Raw genomic sequence first — 20,972 nt, 5'->3', positions numbered from 1 at the left:
CATGGAATAAGCTTACTCATTTTTTAAATATACCTGCATTATTTATCATAGTCTATTACAAAAAACATCATATTTGACAAATGGTAGGAGAGGTCCAACAAAGAAAATGTAAATTCCTCAGCCAACACATAGCCAAGACAGGCTCCTTGGGGGAAGGGCGGGGGGAGGGGGTGGTAGGATACAAGAAGCTTAATGATGGACATTACTCGTTGTGTACAGAAGAAACCACTTCTGACACTATCTCAAACAACCTGGGGAACCACATGTGTTAGTCTAGAAAGAGGCATTTCAGTTATGTACTTCCTTCCCCCTGCCCCCTCCTCTTTTTAAAGAGAGCTGTCAAAAAACTTGTGCATTCATCTTCCAAGGGAAAAAATACATGGTCAAAGTCCTCCTCCCTTGATTTCAGCAGAATAAGACAAGAATTCCATGCCTGTATCAGGTCCCTTTCTCCCACTGAGGGATAATATGTGCCTTATGCACCGCACTATTTCAGTCCAAATGAAAGAGGTTAATGACAAAGCATCACTCTGATCTTCACACATTTTAAGGCTATTTAAATTAAATTCTTATTTCAAAAAGTTGGCACGAGCCAAACTTTTATAAGTTCAGGGTTTTTTGGTGTGGGTTTTTTTTTTTTTTTTAATGCATATGTTTCTTTGAAGATCTTTTCAGGAAAAAGATTTCCTAAGAAGCCACCCTCCCCCTGCTGCCACTGAAAAGTCATCCCTGTGGATAAGGCTGTCAGGAAGAGAAACTGTGGCATTCACAGAAGAGAGTGATCACATGCCTGCTTTCCAGGAACCTGATTGAACAATTAAATTGTATTCCTCTTTAAAAGAGGTATTAAAAAAAATGCAGATCTTGCTGTGGCCTGGGATTTGGGAAGATTAATGAGCTACCTAAAAGGGAACAGTAGCTTATAATAGAAAGAGAGGATAGTACATTTTTAACGTAAAATTTAAAGGGAAACTTTTCTTGATGGTTAAACTGCAAAGATTTCTCAGCAAAGTCATCTCATCTATTGTCCCTATTGACTCCCTACATTGACTTTTTGTCACCCATTGCATCACGTTCAAGCTCTTCCAATTCATCCAGGAAGGGCAATATAATCTTGTCCTATCCACACTAATTCCTATATTTTGTCCTTTACTTCTTTGTCAGCTTGCAGGCTTTGTACTTTCTAACCCTGTGCTAGCTCAGTGGCTGGAAGTCTGCATAGCTCTTTCGCATCCCCCTTTCTTGAAAACATTCACAATCTCCCGCTCATGACAAATGTTTCCGCAAGATTTGTCTTGTATCAACAAGGAGTCACTCTTTCATGAAATCTGGCTGTGCCCATCAGTAAAGGGTTCTGAACCCAGAAAAGAAGCTATTTAAAACCAAATCCTCAGTTCAGTCTAACACCAATGGTAACCACAAAAAAGCCCTTCTCTCAGCCACAAGGTACCTGGAAAAGGATAGAGATGTGGAGTGAGTCAGGTCAGGGTGTTGGAGGCAACAGGACTCAATCCAAAGAGACCTGAAATTTGTGAGGCAAGCGTTGCAGGTTCCCTGATGGCCCCATCACTGATCCAAACTTAGTGCTCTCAACAGCTTCAAAATTCTTGGCATCAAACCCACATTTGTCCCAGGCAGTTTGTAACAGAGCTGTTAACTGTGGAGAAGCAGCTACTTAAATCCTACTGCCCACTGGTACAAGAAAATCATGATGCAATAACAAATTTGCAGCATCCACTGAACTGGGTAACTTCTTCCAGTTAATCCTAGGCACAAGAGCACGTGACAGATTTTGGTGGTGAGAACCTGAATCTCAGAAGGTAAAGAGCTGTAAGCTGAACACCTTTCAAGTGAGTATTAATGGCAATACCATGATTTAAAAGACAGGTATCTCCACTTTTGTTTTATTCCTATATGCTGTCAGATCATAGTGTAGACAAGTGTCAACTTCAGTAGCTCCATTTCAGATTCTTCCTTCACAGTCCATCCAGCAGTATCTGAATATTCACCACAGAGTGAATCACTACATCCTTAATCACCTATACTAAGATCATCTTTGTTGAGCCAACTAAGTGAAGCAATCTGTCCACAAAAAACTATGTCTCTCATGGCTTCCTTTCATGTTCTTGTGGGTTTAGACAACTGAGTTATAAGAGGAGGAAGGGAACAAAAAGTCACCCAAAAATTGTGAATTATAAAACATCCTCAATTAAAAGCCAGCTGAAAATTGTCATGGGTAATAGTTCAAGGGGAAATTCTACCCTTGTCCATCACTGTAATACTTGAAGAGTATATATTATTTTATTGTTATGACTCCTCAGTAACAAACTAGAATAGATGATACAAAACAATTTCAGTCTTGCTATACATTGCCGTTATAGCCTTAAGATCTTCCCTTGATTTTGCTCCCAAAACCAATGTTTTCATAAATTACATCATTCATGAGAAAACCATGGGATGATGTCATACTCAGAGGAGAGAACACTTCTCTGTGTATAGACAGCACTTGCCACAGGCAATATAAAACAGCAAGAGTAGTCCAGCTCTTCAAATTCACGGTTTTCAAACACTCCACAATTCTTCATCTTCAAACGTTGTACAAAAGACAAAGAATTGGCCACTTTAGTCAATACAACAGAAATCTGCAACTTCAAATATGGGATGCTTGAGCTCGGCTCCCAAAGCAATCCAGAGTAAGTATCAAATTCAGCACACGATGTAAGGGAATAAACTGCAGATAAGGAAGCAGGCATTAGCTCCACGAATCCAAAAGCAGTGCTCATGGTGAAACTGTCTGCATTTCACCCATTGTTTTACAAGTCTCTTTTAAGACCTTGACCTCTAGCTGAAAATGCAGAGGGAATGAAGAGAAACCCTGCTACTTCACAATGTAGTAATAATAAATAAGCAGAGCTCAGAAACTGGAGATATTTAGACAGCCTGCATGGCAAAGCAGAAAGGTATTAACACCCTGACATAGCATGGACAGGATATTCAAGCTCCTGCAAAAAAGAATTATCCGAACTAGCACATTATCTGTTTCCCCACCTTGAAGTTCTCCACTTCTGCTGTACAGTTCTCTTCTCTGCTCACGCAAATAGGCACTCATGCTAATAGCATGGGAGGAGGACTCAAACCTGTAATTAAAAATAAACAAATAAGTAAATAAATCTAGTCCGTTAGCCATCTGAAGAAGCACCCTTCCTGTAAGCACCAGTCAGCCCTAAACAAAAAGGACTACTTCTCTGCATGCTGGAGCAAAATTATCACAGCATACCAAAAGCACATTTTTCCTGTAAAACTCCATCACCGATGCACCACATTCTGCCACCCTCAATGAACGCAGCTCTACCAGCAGCCATCTGTCACAGAACAAGCAAAACTAGCAAGCTGCAAAAAGGCTTTACCCTTGGCCAGATTCTACTACCCATGCTATTTTTCCATCCTCCCGAGGCCAGACCACCCTGCTCCTTATCTCTGCTAAGTCTGGGTTCTTCCTTTTCTAGGCTCCTCCTTCATCCAGCACCTTCCCATACACCTCAGGGCTATTTAACCACTTAGCAGGAAGGAGCTACAGCTGCACATCATCCATGTCAATCAACCCACTGCCGCTGAGGCAAGGCCACAGCTGCATGTTGTCAATGTTAAGCAACACACTGCCTTCATTCTTCTACAGCCACCCATAACACCAACCTGCCCACAAAGCACAGAGATGCCCTGTTAGCTGGGAGCACCTAGGCATTTAAGTAGGAATGGCCCCTAAAACTGGTAAAATCCAAACCAAAGCCATAAGCTAACACCATCTAAATTGCTAACTGACCTATACATAAAAATTAAAAATAAAAACCTAAATTTCTCCTGGAAACTAGGAAGCAATACATTATTTAGTATTTATCATATGGCTCTAATACTCCAGAAGGACCAATCTGAGAGGCAGACACAAATATTTTTCCAACTACTGTAGCCCCATGAACATGATTTTTGCCACTGACAGTGAAAGGCCACAGACTGGGCACCAAGCTGATGCTGCAAGGTCTCAGGACATCTCTAGGCTGGCCGTGCCCTCAGCTGGGTGTCCCTGGGATCACACGTGTCCCGCGGCCAAGGGGCTGGTGCCCACCTGCCTGAGCTCCGCGCTGGGGACACCCGGCACGGCCAAGGGCTGCCGCCCCGGGCAGGCGCTGCCCAGCAAACACCAGCCCTTGGTGTGCCCGGGCTGGGCGCTGGGCAGCTCTGCCCTGGTGCTGGGCACCGGGGAGAAGGGAGCGGGCGGTGGGGACAAAGCATCTTCACATAGCTATAGACATAAGGCTTAGAGGGAGGGAAGTCATCTTTCACGAACATCAAACTTCTGGAGGTGAAGATCTCACAATGTTGATGACTTGCTGCTAACAGCCCTTGGCCCCTCCCTACCCCTTCTGCTAAGGAAGACTGGATCAGCCCTAGTGCTGCCCTGAGGGACACTGGAAAGATGAGCATCACACCAGAGAAAAAGGGCACGCATTTGCATGCGTTCTTGTGCAACAGTGTTAAGGTTATTACTATTAATGAGGCTTTTCTGCTTTAATTTGGACTGAGTGTTAGTATTATTGCAACTGAACGAATAACAATTTATCAAAATAGAACAAACACTTAAGACTTTAATTAAACAAACAGTAAATTCTTGGCTCCATATTTATGATGCGCTCTCTTTTACCCCTAGTGAGATATTAAGCATAACATTATCACCATGGCCTTCGTCAGGCATCAAAATCAGAAGCTTCAGGTCAAGGCAAACTACAGCAATAAACTTCAGTCTCCTCCTTGAGACAGAGACTCAGACTATTCCTCAGAGGCCTGCACTGGCTTTTGCTGCAGGATCTCATCACGTTCACTTCTTTCCCACAGACATCCAGTTTCTCTCCCCTGTTTCCCCTCCTCTGCTGTCTCCTTCATCTGCTCTTATCCCATGTTCCGACTCACACTTTGGTCCTCTGCTCTTGTAACTTCTTTCCCCATGCTGATCCTCCCACAGCAAAGCTTTCAAAATATTTTTGTAGTACATAGAATTACACATAATTACAGCCAAGCCTGAGACTGATGGATTGGGTGTTCAACGTCTGCTTGTAGAATTCACTCCTTTCCCACCATGCCCAATTTCCATCTTGCAAACCTGACCTGTAGGGAGATGGCAACCTGAATGTGCACTTGGCTACCTTTCGGAAGAGAAGACAGATTGGTTCATGATTGCATGAACTATATAAATTCCCAAAGTACCCCTTGTCTGAAGTTTTCTTTTTGAAGCCGACATTAAAAAACTAAATACATCATGACTTTTTTTTTTTTTTATTACACAGGGAAACAATGACTCAAAGTCTTTTCCAAATGCTAGCTACCGATTACCACAGAGCGGGACACGGTTGCAGAGATTTTTCCCATTATTGCTAGAACACACAACTAGCAGAAGTACTTAGTATTTATAAAACAAGACTACAGCAAGCTATCGCAGGACACGGCACAAACACCTGCATCCATCTGTGAGTAAAAAGCGAGGTGGAGCCCTGCCCTAAGAGACTTCTGAAGTGAGGACTTAAATGCAGATATTCTGATGACAAGTGGAAGGCTCTTCTGATTTGGACAGAGCTAATGGAAAGGCAAGAAAAAGCGCCTTGCAGCCTGGCATGAAAAGCACTGAAGATGGGAGAGGAGACAAGAATAACACTCCATCAAACATGTACATCCCTCAGTGGACTGAGAAATTCCATTTCAATGGAGATTTCCACAGATACAGTGACAGCTGACAGAAGACAGATAACCAAATAAGAGATCCCAGTAAGTACTGCTGTCACTGCGGTGCTGGCAATGACTTGGTGACAAGACCATGAGTGGTGAGAGACATGCCGCTCCTATGAGGTTATGCACCTTCAATTTAAACAATTATACCCACCTTCACTCTCCACTGACAAACTAATATACAGCCTTAAATTGCTGTAGGTGAAACACAGCATCCTTATTCCTCAAAGTGAACTGGTCCAAGTACACCCAAGAACAGACAGTATGAAAAGATGAGCAGCCCTATTTTGCTTCAATATACATCTGCAAGCCAGAGTAAGTTCAGAGTGTGTAATGTTCAACCCAAATAGCCAAACAGCCGTGAAAGTGTTAATTAAAAGAAAGGGTCATGGGGGAATAACCATGGGTTGACAGGGACAGGAGGCACCTCTGAAATCCTCCAGGTAACAGTTAGCCTTCTAATAACAGAAGATTACATAGAGAACTCTCCTGTGCAAGGGAGAGAAAGCAGTGCAGAAGAGTTCTAACTGGGGCCTTCGGTACTACTAGAATACAGCCACCAGATATATATATGCCTATGGGGAAAACCACAGTGAGTTCTGGATAATCAAGAAATAAGTTTTAGCTGGAAAAAAAAAGCCCAGAAAACAATGAACAATCTGTAAACAGGATGCAGAACACAAAGCTCCCCTCCCACTTGCCCAAAACAGCCAATTACTCTCAGCCTTTCCCACTACAGAAGTCCCTGGCATTATTTCCCTACCATATAACAACCTACTTCCAATCACAGATGAGGGGTTCTTTATTTAAAAAAACACCCAGACTTCATGGATCCCCATCTCCAGCAAATAAAGGGTGAAAATACCAGCTCACTTCCAGTGGCTCCTCCTCCAGCAAATACTCCACCAGAATTTTTTTAACCTTGCACTCTGTTGACTCCAGAAAACAAAGGCACAGAAGGCTAAGCACTGCTCAGATGGGTAGTGAAAGACATCCCAAGCCCTGCAGCAGCTTATAGTCCAGACGGGTGCCAAGAACCCGCCAGATACACTGCTCCTGCTGCAGCTGAGCATGGTTAAAAGGTTACTGCTCCAAGCTGCTGGCACTCCCCACCACTGCTCCACTCTCTGCTTTTTCCACAAAGCTGCTGTGGAACTTGCTCATACCGTCAGCAACTGTTTTTGAAAAATCTCATTCCAAAAATAATAAAAGAAACCCATCAATAAAAAGATTATCTTGGCAGTATCGAGTTAAGACCGCAGCCACCCACGGAGTTATGCTGGCAGAGCTGAGAAAGCTGTGATCTTTGAACCTGGAGCACCCACTGCCAAAACAGCACATTTTGGTATTCCCCAAACTCCTCAAGAGGCCAAAGAGAATGACCAGCACATGTAGTTAAGTGTACGAGATAAAAATTCAGCACAGCTCCCCTGAATCTAGGTGTAGTAACAAGACAGCCTCTCCTCTCCTAACAGTACTGCTCACCAACAACTCTTCCCCACTTGTTACTCTCGCACATGAAATCTGTTCCCCCAAATCTTTCCTTTGGCCACCTAGCCTTTCATCCTCTCTCTTACAGTCTCTTCCCAACCGCTTAATTCTTTCCACTCTGAACTCCAAATTAAAGGAGTTAGTGATAGGATTAACCGCTTAGTCTATCTAGTAATTACATGGTTATCGTAATTCTCTTTGTCCAGTTCCCTTTATTGCTCTCTTTAACAAGTCCTGAATTCACCACTGACAAAGCCAGGCATAACATATCACTGCATGCTTTGCAGCAGCTTGTATAATAGGATCCCAAACCCAGGACGAGCCCTGGGAAGAGCTACACTAAAAACCAGCAATGAATCCATAACAGAGATCTTACCAAGGTTTCAGCTTTGGGCATTGCACCTCCACTTTAAAACTTACACTCCTCTCACACTGTGAAACTATGACTGGCAGCCAGTGTTGTGCAGTACTTGAGGGACCAAAGAGAGCTTAGGCAAAGCTTTAACGTTGTCCCAGCACTTACTTGAACAAAGGGTTTTTAGGTCTTTGTGGTTTCTTCTTTGCGAAGAATGCTGCGAATTCTCTCCCAGAGCTGGCGTAGCTAAGCTGGGTGGATGGCTCCGAAGCAGTGCGAGTGTTCTTCATATCCAGATACTCTGTCAGCAGCATCTGCCAACAGAAGGAAAAGGATCTCAGCATTTGAAATAAAACAGCATTATACTGAAAACTTGAAAGTCTAGGATTACTAGATACTCTGTAAGACTGCAAAACTAATAAAAATCTCAAAAATTCTAATTAACAGAAACCTGGCTTTATTTTCAGAAATGTGATCCTAGGGACTTACATGTCACTGTCTCCAATTTTTTAAAAGCTTGTTTTACATCACTTGCCCAATTCAATCTGCTACAAAACCTAGATGGTACCAAAGGTAACTTGTAAGAAGTCCCCACTCCTCCCAAAACTGATTCCAGCAGCAGCAGCAGCAAGGAGATGTGGGTGGGTTGTTGGCTGGCCTTTACTGACTGATTATATACCACAGCTCTCAAGGTTAGCAATATTGATCTGTTCAGTTACAAAAGCATATTTTATATATGTGTATGTATGCCTTTATATTTCCTACATAGTTATATGCAGAAATAAAAAACATCCATGCATCTGTTTGGGTACATGTGCTGCATGTCACATATGCTGGGAAAAAATCCTGGTAAAGCTGCAAAAACTGCCCTTTAATACCTCCCAAACCAAACACACTTGTTTTACCATAGAAAATATGAATTCCCACAGCTGCCAGTTCTGCCAACATAGTTCAGGATTGATTCTCCTCTAGCCCGACATACTCAGTAAGTGGTTGGGGGGGCCCTTTGTGAGACCAGGGTACACTCTGTGAAACCCTTAGAGCCCTGAGCAGTAGCCTGATATTTGATGCTATTTAAGCAACTCCATGGTGCAAAAGCAGAAACAGATTCCAAGTCACTCGCTTTTAATTTCCTTGTGTCTGATGATGGAAAGAAACCCCTTAAAAATTAACGTTTGTCACTGCATTCAGGAAGTCACTATTTATTATAAGAAAATTCTACCTGCTCTGAGAATATTACTAATGTATTCCATTTTCATAACTAGCTAGTCAAAGCCCATCAAAGTCTTGTCTGCAATGAAAGGAATACATCAGTACTGTGCTGTCTGAGTTTACACAAGTTACATAGGAATAAGTATCTAGGCAAAAGGTATCATGCCCCAAATTAGAAACAATTCAGGATACCTTGGGAAAAAAAAACACAAACACAAAGGAACTTCAACTCCTAAAACATCTCAATTAAAACTTTACCTGAGCACAAGCTTTTAAAATGCAGGCTTATTGTCAGAAGTAAAAAATAATCACTGTGCTAATTTTTAACAGTAATTTACCAAATCCGTTTGTATTCGTATATTTGCATTTCATCTTCTCTACTTGAATTAACAACCTTAAAATCGCCACAAAAATGTAATTAAACCCTCAAACTTAATCAAATTTTGAAAAAAAAAGACTTAGCAATTTGTTCTTCCATTATAGATGAAACCCATCTATAATGGATTCCACTACTCCGGTGTCACTTTGTGTCCAAGACTAGGAAATGTTCAGCGTGTAATAATCTTGGCTCCAAGATTACAATAAGCCAACAGAGGTTTGAGCTAGGAACATAATGAATTATCCCTGTTGGTTAAAAATTGAATTATAGAAACAAAAAGATGAGTTTGCAGTTAGATACTCAGAACAGTACTGAAAATGCCACAGATTAGGAGAAAGAAAAGAAATTCGTTAATTTATAGTATTACAAGACAGGCAGGGCAGGATGGTTAGATACAAGGCCCTGAAAAAGTCAAAAGCTGTAAAAGCAGCAAAAATAGATGGTTTTGATAACTATTCTCAAAGTTCATCTTTAAGTTATAAAACTCAAGCCTAGCAGAAACTGTGCTAGACAGATCAAAGCTCTTTCTGCTCCAGTGCCCTGTATTCAACAGTTACACAAATTCTTCAGAAGGAAGTAATTAAGTGTAAGCATGGCTGAGCATTTACAATACATAGCCAAGCGGGAGAGAAGTTAAGACAGGAGAGATCTTCAACACACAGTACATTTGGCTTATCACTGCAGCGTAAAGAATAAAACCCTTATAATATTTAAGCAATACAATTAACATGTGGGCCAGTCGGAAAGTCTTGCCAGCTACTTGCTTCAAAAAACAGCCTGAAGTTTTCATTTCTCATTGCGTTGTGCAATGCATGGCCGTCACCCAATGTCATCGACCTCAATTTATTCCCTATGTCTGGACAGTCAGAGTTACCCAGTTGTTCTGCTTCACAGGCCTAGTAGAGGATTTTAATAACTGTAATATTTCAATGTTAAGAGTTGTGGTCTGGCCGTGTACTTATTAAAAGCCACAGCAAGCTAGAACTTCAAAATCCACTTGAAAGAAAAGAAAACCCAGACATTTTCCTACCTATCTAAGTGAACAGGAGCTTTCCTTAACCAACGAACTAAGGGATTTCATGATTTGGTCCCATAACACCTGATCAGTAGTTGCTAAGCCATCAATCAAAAACCTTGTTAGACATTAATCACATGGACGTACAGGAAGATTTATGAGTGACTGTAAAGTTGGCAACATCCCATTCATCTGTAACAAGGACTATGACTTTCTGCTCAATGGTTGAATTCTGCCTTCCATGTAGTATATTTACATCAATGTCAAACAAACAAAGCTGTACATGAAGCAAGAGAACAAAGCACTTTTTCTCCAACTGCTCTTCAGAAATTACAATTAATATAAAATGCTTTATTAAAAAAGCAGTGTTTATGGATTTGGAGGATTAATTAAATTCTCAAATTTCAAAAGGTTGTATCAGTATGTGTAGCCTGTCTATCACATTCATCTGATAACAGCTTGCACTACACTGTCTTTCTGAATGGCGACGGGGCAAGAACAAATTTGCTTCTGTGTCTTTCTGCTGCCTGCACTTGCTGCAACTCTTCAGATGTACATTTTTATCCTCTGGCTGAGCCCCACGAGAAGTTGTCTAAATCGTTATGTCTTATCATGCTCAAGATTGACCTATGAACAAAGCATGGGCAACAAAACATGTCTGGCCACAGGGCGACGGCTAAATTCATTCATTATTTGTACCTCTTGAGAGGTTTTAGATGGGCAGCCTGAGCTCTGAAGAAGCTGTATTCTGTCAATTAAAAGCTGTAAATAGGTATTTCACATCCTCATATAGTCCGAATTAAGATGGATGCTGCAGTGTGAACGGTCTGCTCCATCAGAAAATCATGACAGTTTCACACTCTGCACCATCAATGCTGATTTTCATCATGCCTTCATATATTTCAGGGGGTCCAGAAAAATCAAGTGAAAACTAACACCACACCATAAGTTTTGCAAGGTTAAATGGGATGACCAGGTAATTACTGGCCTCTCCACCTCATATTGATCAGGGACAAAAATCACAGAATAGATGGTTAAAGACTCTATTAAAAAAGAATTAAGGGAAAATAACAGAATTCATGTCCACCAGCATGGATTTACAGAACACAGATCTTAGCTAACCAGTATTCTTACAACAACAATAAATTTAGCTTTAAGTAAACAGAGACAGATAAAGTTGTATTTCAGCCAAGGATCCGACAAAAGCCAAAATACTGAAAGTCAGCACAGCATCTCCTAAAAGAAAAACGGGCAGGTACATGACAAGATCCTTCACATACAACTAAAAATGAGGAAAGCACTGATACTGGACTTCGCAAGGTCCCAAAAATCTTAATTCCTCTTATCCTTTTGTCCTCTGTATTCCAAGGGAAACAGAAGACCCTTTTCAGAACCCTTCTCTTTTGTCGGATAGGAATCTCCTAGTTTTCAGCCTAAGTTCAGTCCAGCTTTGTTTTTAAAACAATAGTAATTAGAAGAGGTAATTAAAATATTAGCAATCAAACAATGAAAGCACATGCAAGTGTGGCTGCAGCAACTCCCTTCTGGACTGAACGGACCAGAACTTTTCCCATCTCAAATTCCTATGGATATAATGACTGCAGGAGGTTTGTAAATTATAATGTTATGAGGGGAAAATGGTAAATAATAAAGTGAACAAAGTATTAAAAGAATAAAATAGTTTTGTTTTCTATTTTTACTATTTTTCATAATATAATCAAGCTACTATAAGAATATCAATGTCAGCAGAGGTAAATCTCTACATCTAGGGAAAAAAATACAAAAATCATTATTTTTGTTACTGTGTATGATGGGTTATTGTGTAAAGATGTGACTCTAGCAAATTTGGGAATATTGAAGACAATCAACAACAGAGACAGTCCCAACTGTGATGACAAGAATTAATTAGCTAACTGGAAATGGCTACATAAAGCAGACAGCCTTGTCTGAAGTAAAAGTGTACTGTATCATTCCATATTGGTCTCACACCTGGAATGCCAAAAAACCCCTGGCACTCATAAACAAAAGAGAGATCAAGGAAAAGGGGGTGGAAGGGTACACAAAAGAAGCCTAGAGGTTATTAAGAGGCCAGAATGCAGGACTTGGAGCAAAACAAGAAGCCATGAGCTCGGTCTTGTTCACTTAGCAAAGAGAAGGCTAAGAGGTTACAGTATCAGTCTGCAAGTATGCCACAGAGGGCACAGCACTGATGAAAAAAATCTTCACTAATGAATTTTTTTAAAAAAAATCAAAGCCTGGAAAGTTGAATTTGGATAGGCTTTGGTGAACAGTTAGGCATATATTTCCAGAGCACAATTAACCACTTACATCAAAGGTTGCACTGTACTGTCTTGCCACTGATTACTTTTTTCTCCCCCCACAGTCAAGACTGGACGCCTTTCTAAAATACGTGCGCTCTTTCCAGCAGGAATTAATTCAAGAAAGCACCATGGCTTGTTTTATGCTGAGGTCAGGCGAGAAGATCACAACAGCTCCTTATAATCTAGGGATCTTAATAAAGCTGTCACACCTTTCAGGGCCAGCTCTCAGGCTCTTGCATGAAGAAACCACTAGTGATCAAAGTACTATTGCTACACAGCACTTTTCATTTCCATTTCGAGTTGATACAGGAAATAAAACCATCTACTGTTAACGTTTGTCTTTGGTGAACAGGTTTGTGCTAGTGGAAAGTTCTCACCCAGGCCTGTCTTTGGCAACCACTGGGCATGAAAGTGCAAACGAAGGCTACCTCACTTGTACTTTGAGGAAACTGTAAGAGGGAAAAAACCCACAAAATAATACTCTCAGCATCTGAGGATGTCGCTAGTATTTTCTTATGCTGTTACTAGCAATTGCAAGCCAGATTTATTTTCAGCTTATTGCGGCATCACACCAGGCATCTGCAGAAATGTTGGCATTTCAGCTGTACTGATGCACTGTGGGCTCTTTCTGAGATATATCAGCTTCTGAGACTGCTTTGCAGTTACATTTTAGACCTATCAGGAGGAATAAGAAGCCAAGATTACAAAGCAGAAGAGAGATTTCCCAATGCTATTTCAACAAGGAAAGTTGGTTAAAAACAGAACAACAGATTCAAGTTATCCGGGTTCACCAGGGACGCACAGAGATGCCCGGTGACAGCAAACAACAGTGCATGCACTGAGGAAAGGCACAACATTCCTGAGAGAGGATGATATCCCGCCAGAGATTATTTCAGGGGCAATAAAAGCAACTGCAAATGAATCCTGAAAGAAAAAAGCTGGGAGTTCAAGTAGGATACTGTGACATGCACTTACTTCTTTGTAAACATACGAAAAGAGGCATCATTCTTGAAGAGACTGGAGGTAACTAACTACTAGCACAGTGCCAGAATAAGGCAAGAAAAGCAGTGGCATTCCATGCGAGACAGTAGCCTACAGCTAATTACCCAGTAATTTGCTGTATTAAAAGTCTTAATAATTAAAATACTGCAGCAATTGTGGAATTTAACAACAACAAAAAAAGTAACAGCTAATTGAATTCTAAGAGCACTGAGCTTTCTGCATAAGTTACACCACATCGAGAACAGGGGCTGAGTACACACATGGCAAACATGACAAAGGACACAGCAATAAGGTAAGTCTGAAAGAACAAAAACAATTTTTAGGTACCATGAATACTGTTTAATGCTGCACAACCTGCTTTACCTAATCCTCTTGTTGCCCATGAAATTAATTGAACTGAAACATAATAATAAAAGCCCTTCCAGAATTAATTCTCTCAAGGCATCGCTCAATTCCATTATTATACAAGAAGCAAGAATTCCTTTTGTTTTTCATTTTTGGGAAAAAGGGAAAAATAACCCTAGAACTGTTTAGATAACGCTACCATTGCCAGTACTACTATGTTCATTATCAATGCTAATTGTCAATTAGCACAACTATTACTGTAGACCTGTGAATGTGCATCTACCTCCAGGGAGGAAGGAAGGGAGGGAACAAACCTCAAAACTACTTTAAAACCACCACTTCTTAAAAGCTGTTTTTATTGGCAATGAATCGCACACCTGCTCAGATGGCTTTGGAGAGTTTAAAACCAGACCCTTTTCATTTCACAAGCTTCTGATAACACATGCATGGACTTCACAACCTCAGCACCACAGACTCTGACTCAAGTGTATGGATGAGCTGAAGTCACTTGAGACATACATACTAATATAACGGGTTTCACAGTTGCTAGCACAGCAGAAGTAGAAACCATTGCGTGCTGTCACAGTTGACACATCAGGCTGTAGGTTCCTCGAACAAGCCAGCGCAGGCCAGCACTCATTTCATTTTCCCACTCTTTATGCAAACTGCCACAACAGCTTACGCATCTATCAGGAAAGGGACTTTGGTTCTGTAACAAATACCTGGCATAATGATTTAAATAGCCATGTTTTCTGCAAGCGTTCACTAATTAACCCTCTGACGTATCAACACCCCGTGACACATCATTATCTGACTGAACAGATTTAAAGTGAAACCCTGGTCCTGCTACAAGTGCCGAGACAAACATCACTGACATCCACAGGGTGAGGTTTGCATCCACTAACTTTCTCAGCCACTGAGAGCATGAGAGATTGTGTCTTGCCACTGACAAACACACATGACAGAAGGCCTCTTACCATTACTAACTTCACCCACTCCCCTGTGCTGCATCAGTATTTTAAGTTTCATCTTCACTTACACTTGTGGCTCAGAAAATAAGCAGGTAAAAGCAAAAGCTGAGGAGAGACTACAGCAGGTAACCTTATCTTCTGCAAGATGTGAGCAGGCACGTGATGCTGAAAGAGGGCTGCCTCTTCCTAAGTCTTTTTTATAACATAACAAAGAGAACAGGAGCTTGGCCATCTTTTTTTCCCATCTTTCCTAATAGTTCTGCTGTTTTATTTATTTACCTTAATGAAAGAGGAACAAATACTGATGACAAATTTATTACAGCTACCAATAGTCAACTTGAATAACTGGGTCATAAAACAAACGGACAGTATTTATTTTTCTCCAGGCACATCAACTGTTCAGCAAATACAGATGATGCCAGCAGAAATGATCCAAAAAACAAGGCCACTTTCTCATTTTGGTATCAGGCCCTTAACAACAAAACAAAACAACAGTTAGAAAAAAGCCCAAACCGGAATGGAAGTGGGTGACATGGGGAGCCAGTCAGGACTACTCATTTCCTGCAAAGAAAATCCACATTCAGATGCGTGTTTCCACAGTAAAGCAGACATTTCATCTGCATGCCGATGACTGGAATCAGTGAGACCTACACATTTACACAGCTTGCGGGGGCTTGGTGGAATACTGGTCAATGCAGGGGGCGGGGGGGGAATAAATCTTTCTGCAATTTTTGACAAGTAAACCCAATTGGCTTCTGGGCAGTAACATGTAATTGCCAGGACTGTTCAATAACTGCATAAAAACATGGGTGCACATATGTGTGTGTATATATATGTGTATTCAAATACTGGTATGTATACACATGTCTACACACATGCATGTATATCTTTAGCACATGGTCCTTCTGATATGAATGATGAGAAGTTGTAAAATACATACAGTCCAGTACAATCCAGAGGATGGATAGCTAGCCAACTGTGTTCTAAGATGAACCAAAAAGCAATGAACTTCATCAGAAAGGCATAATTACCACCTGCTTCATAGACAGCACAAAATGAAGTATTTTCCAGCAAGATTAAAACACACCGTCTTTCAGTTTGTCTGGACTTTCTTTTGTTCACGTAGCATGTAAAAAGGTCAAGGAGGAATGGAAGAGTTGAACAGGTAATTTGAGTGCAGATTTCTGGTCTGCAATTATAATTTAGTGAAGCTTCACTGGTTCTGCATGTTTTGAAGGTGGGGACAACACAGTTAGAAACTTGTGTTTATAACTAGAGGTAAAGTTAAACATTTTTAAATCACAAAGAAAGAGGATATATTCGCTCAAGTTTAGCGTCAACTACACGCCCACCTTTCAGAACATCCTCCGCCTCAGGGAAGAAATGGGCAATTCTAAAGCATAGGAGAAACAGTGTTACACTTAACCCAACTGATCTGAGCTTCTGCTACTCAAACTGGCACATACAATACAGCAGCAGCAAAGAGAGGAAAAAGACAGCATGCTGTTTAAATACCAACCATGTTAACTCATGGATAATACAGCACACTTCATGTATTTCATGCCTTCAACTAATTGCTTAAGACATCCTACTATAGTGTAGATGGTAACAGTAGTGTGCCCTCAGTCTTCATTAAATGCCAACTCTTAATAACAGACTCCAAAAGGCCTTTAATTGCATTTAGTCGCAGCTCCTGAACTTTAAAAGTTGTTAATCAGATTTCTATGTAAATGGAATGACGATTAAAGGTTAAGTACAGGTTTCTGAAATTTCAGCAGCTGAAGACGTATTGCCCTTAACAAGAAAGAGAAACTACCAGCCTTGACAGGAACTAAACATCTTAATTAAACACTCAGAAGTACAGTACTTATTTCTGCGTGAAGTTCTATTTTCAAATGTCAAACTTAATCAGGCACTTGACAAAACCGTGCAATATCCCTACAGCACAGAAGAACAAAAGTGTCTTAGGATTCTTTCCTGAGAAACACCTGTATGCCTCCCCGTCCTCAGCTCACCAACAAATTAAAGTTCTCCAAGTCACTTGTCCCAAACAACAAGGAGGGAAGTTTTATGGCTTTAAAACTGCAGGAGTCCAGCTGAGAAATAGGATACAACATTTTTCAACATGTCAGCTTTTCTTCTGCTTGCTTGGTTTATCCCTGTAACAAGTGTTGTGCTGCCAAATAAACATAAGGGTCCTCATAAATCTGACTTGCAGAGATTTATTTCCCTTGAGGGTACAGCCCATCAATTATCACCAGTCAAAACTATAAAAACTTCTTTGTCGGGAGTAAATTTAGTATGTCTGTATGGTGCTCTGTGAGCAGCTTGCTGCTCTGTGTTTTGATGCCGGATACTACAGAAAGCATCCAGGCGTGCTCCTGAACTTGAACCCTGAGCTACTCAGGACATTCACATCAACCAAACTGTTCAAGCACAGTGCTCCCTCCCTCATGCTGCCCCTGGTAATTAATCTAACCTCCACATTCATAACCTACACTCATTATAACAAATACAAAAACTGAGTGTGTCAGTCAGATAGAAGTCTGAGCCCCATTTGAAACCTGACTTAAGATTTATTCTAATTAACTAGGATTCCAGTCTCTGATTTCAATTCATTTGCAGGCATATATGAATTTCATATTTTATAGCAGCGTGCACATCCTGCATTTACTTAAGAGAGCTGTACAGTGACAAACAGACCTAAAGCAGGATCCATGAACAGGATACTTTATGCCAAAACTTGACAAAATAAGGAATATTTCATGCAATGAGGGGTTCAAATCCTAATCTGACTGAACAGCGACTGCACCCAGGATTAGCTCAGAGACTGAATAAGGGACCTCAGGACCAGAGACCTTTGCCTTGGGTCAGACAGACACTGGGATCAGCTGCCAGACTGACCCATCTATTTCACATACATGGTAATTTGACTATCTAGAAAACAAATTAGCACACATCTTCATATACCATCATGCATGTTTATTAAAAAAAAAAACACAAAAACAACAAAAAAACCCAAAACAACCAAAACCCACAAAACTGGAAATACCTGAATATTTGTATAACTAGATACAAAACTGCACCCATTTCTTACAGAATTAGTATTTAAAACTGGATTTTAAGTCCGAGTTGTTTTTTAAATTACAAATTACACCTGATCCTAGGAGAATACATTTTTCCAGTAAGCTTTATAGCAGCTATAGCAACTGCTAGACCACTGCAGCAGTGCTGTATGGGAGTGAAAAATCAGCCAACATAAAATGTGTACAGTGGAGGTGACTATTATACTTACAACCCAGAGTATGAAATAAATTTAGCAATGTAAGCTGCAGAGACAGACTGCCTCTAAGCAATATTGAATAGTGAGAAAGAAATGGTGTAAGGAACAATGAAAGTTAATTAAAGTGAGTAACAGAACTGTATAGCTACCAGTTGCTTTATCTTCTTTCAGATCAATTAAAAACTTCATCACAGCGGCTTGAAAAATGGAGGACAAGTAAGGAAACTTCCACTCACCTCTTTGTAATATGCTGTGGTAATAGGAGATATTACCCACAAAAGTGATTTACCAACTTATGTCAGGCAGGCAAAAGAGTAGAACTGGATTAAAAAAAGGAAGTCTGCCATAGTTAAACCCAGTATTGTTGCTTCATTATATACAAAAAGCTTTTAAACAGATCTTGCAGGAACCACTATTCCGTCACTTTTCAAAAAGCCTACATTTTGCAAATTTGTATGTAATTTCTTGCATTTGTCAGAGTTAACTTGAAAGACTTTCAGATCTCATGCCTTTCAGGCTTAAGAAGATGGCATAAACAATCCTGTTTAACAAGCACCAGACTAACAAAAAAATGTTTCCCTGATTCTTTAAACACGTTGGCATTCTCTAATTGACCAAGTTCTTGAAGATCCAACCACAGCTGAATCTACAACTGCGGCCCAGAGGCAAAGCACCTAACAGAGAGAAATGGCCCATAAAATGAGTTCTCCAAAGGGTTTACACAAAAGAACAGCAGATTCTAAATGCTAGAGCAGCAAATGTAGGCTTCTGTACAAACAAGCCTAGTGACTCCAAGACATTGATAGAAAGGCATGTTCCCCTTTGACATCAACCCAGCAGCCACCATTTCTAGCCCAGCTTATAAAGCCACTGACATCTTCGAAATGACATCAGAACTAGAGAACGTTTTTGTCAAACTTACAAGTACTCTGGCTTTATATTCCTCCCTTTCCCCAAAGGACGGAAGTGCATAGCAGTCCAGTGCTGTCAGCAGTCTCATTTTGGATGCTTAATACCACACTTTAGCAACAAACAGTCCCCCAACCTTATTCCAGAAATACATATTTCTGTAACGTTTCAGGGTCTTCAACATTATTACAAGTATCCTGATGCCAGAGGAGGGAGCTCACAGCATAGACAAGATTCCTGTTTTAAGGCTTGGGGGAAAAAACAATAAAAATTACAGACTGTTTACAGCTCTTGTGCATGAGCCATTCCAGCTTTTTAAGTACCTGTCAGGACTGCTATCGCTTCTGCTTTTTATGCTGCTCTACAAAAGGTACAGCATTGGGCCACCAAAATGCCAACGTTAAGCAGATTATAACATTTCGGAACATGTTCCATTACAGTAGATACTTGAATGCCTTTCTGCATCAGGGAGCCTTTTCCTCCCCTTTTCACCAGCTTATCAAATGAAGCTAAACAGTAACGCTTGCATCTAATGATACCAGGGACCTTGTAATGGGATTAGGAAAAAACACCATCATTAGTTTCAAGAAGGAATGTGACCTTGAAGACATTTCTTACCCTGCGCTTTAAAGGGATACAGTAGGAACAATGAAATTAATTCTTCCATAAGGATGAGGAATTGCCCAGAAGAAGCAAGGGGCTTTCAATTCCCAGGCAGATACTGTCTTTCCCCTTGTATTAATGGCAGGCAAAAAAGTGAACTGATTACCAGAATGAAACCTGGAACAGAGAAGGAAAAGACAGAGCACTCCTAAAGCCAGTCTGAAAGGCTCTTGGCTCAGCAAAAAACAGTTTTAATCAAGCACCCAACTGCAAACCGGTACATGCAACAGCCAGCATGACACTACGGTTTCTTGCCCAACATCCTCCAACACTTGCTGATCTGGCCACCCAGTTAGATCAGCGAATGGCACCACACACAACGCCAAAGGCCTTTGCTGGGACATGGCACAGAGGCTGCAAGCACACAAACAGCAATGCCAGCTGAGAGCTGCTTTTTCCACAGTCCTGTCAGAGAGTGTCACTCGACTCTTCTAAGGAGTCCAGAGACAGCCGCACACATCAGGACGACTCACCTACAATCCCACCCGAGGTCTCCAGCTGGTGAACACCCAGCTTAATTTCTGAAGTACTTCTCAGCACTGAGAACACTCTGCACCTTGTTGAAACACATTCAATTTGGCAAGTGTTCAAATTATTTTAGATAAAAATTTCTCCAGCAAAACCTGCAACCATTCCTTTTGTTTACTCAGAAAAGTGTAAGTGCTTCTGGAATCACTATGTGGCTTCAAATATCCAAACCAATCATGCATGTCATTGTTTCCTTCAGTGAAAACATTTCTTCAGATTGCCAAAAGGAAGTGTAAATGCAATAGCAACAGGAATCCATTTTAAAGCTAAGACCCTGACAAAAAAAAAAAAAAGGGAAGAAGAAAAAAACAACTCTGTATTTTTATAGGATCTAAAGCAAACAATATAACCATACTGTTGCTCAGAAAGGAGCCCCTCCTGAACAACACTGTGATATCTCCATCCAGCTTTCTACTATGTTACTGCAAAATGCCTCTCTTTCATTCTTTGAGATGCAGGATGTGAATTCATCCGTATTTTCCCCAGCAGGAATCCCAGAGTGTGGTCCTTTCTACTGAAATTCAAACTCACAAGAACATCCTGAGACTACTGCCATATAGTCGATTTATTCTTCAGTCACACTGCAATTACACAAAAGAGGTGGCGATTTGTTTTGGTTTGAAAACTGAAAGAAAACCAGTAACAATACATCAGGTCAGCAAGCCACCTGGTCCAGAGGGCTGGATATTTGAATTCAGGTTCCAGCTCTGGCTCCAGTCTCTCTGA

At 40.8% G+C, this 20,972-nt stretch overlaps 1 protein-coding gene across 3 annotated transcripts in view; it reads right to left on the bottom strand.

Moving 5' to 3' along the window:
- EXOC4 (exocyst complex component 4) overlaps positions 1-20,972 on the bottom strand; it is a 408,445-nt gene that overhangs the window by 292,912 nt on the left and 94,561 nt on the right. For all 3 annotated transcript variants that reach the window (XM_055807287.1, XM_055807286.1, XM_027785678.2), the window contains exons 8-9: positions 7,787-7,932; positions 3,049-3,137 (exon numbers count right to left, since the gene is read on the bottom strand). In XM_055807287.1, coding sequence (XP_055663262.1) covers positions 3,049-3,137; positions 7,787-7,932 — 235 coding nt within the window. The remainder of the gene's footprint in view (positions 1-3,048; positions 3,138-7,786; positions 7,933-20,972) is intronic.

This window comes from Falco peregrinus, chromosome 6 (assembly GCF_023634155.1).
Source record: "Falco peregrinus isolate bFalPer1 chromosome 6, bFalPer1.pri, whole genome shotgun sequence".
Taxonomy (NCBI): domain Eukaryota; kingdom Metazoa; phylum Chordata; class Aves; order Falconiformes; family Falconidae; genus Falco; species Falco peregrinus.
The sequence above is the reverse complement of the archived record's forward strand: the minus strand, read 5'-3'. Positions and strand labels throughout refer to the sequence as shown.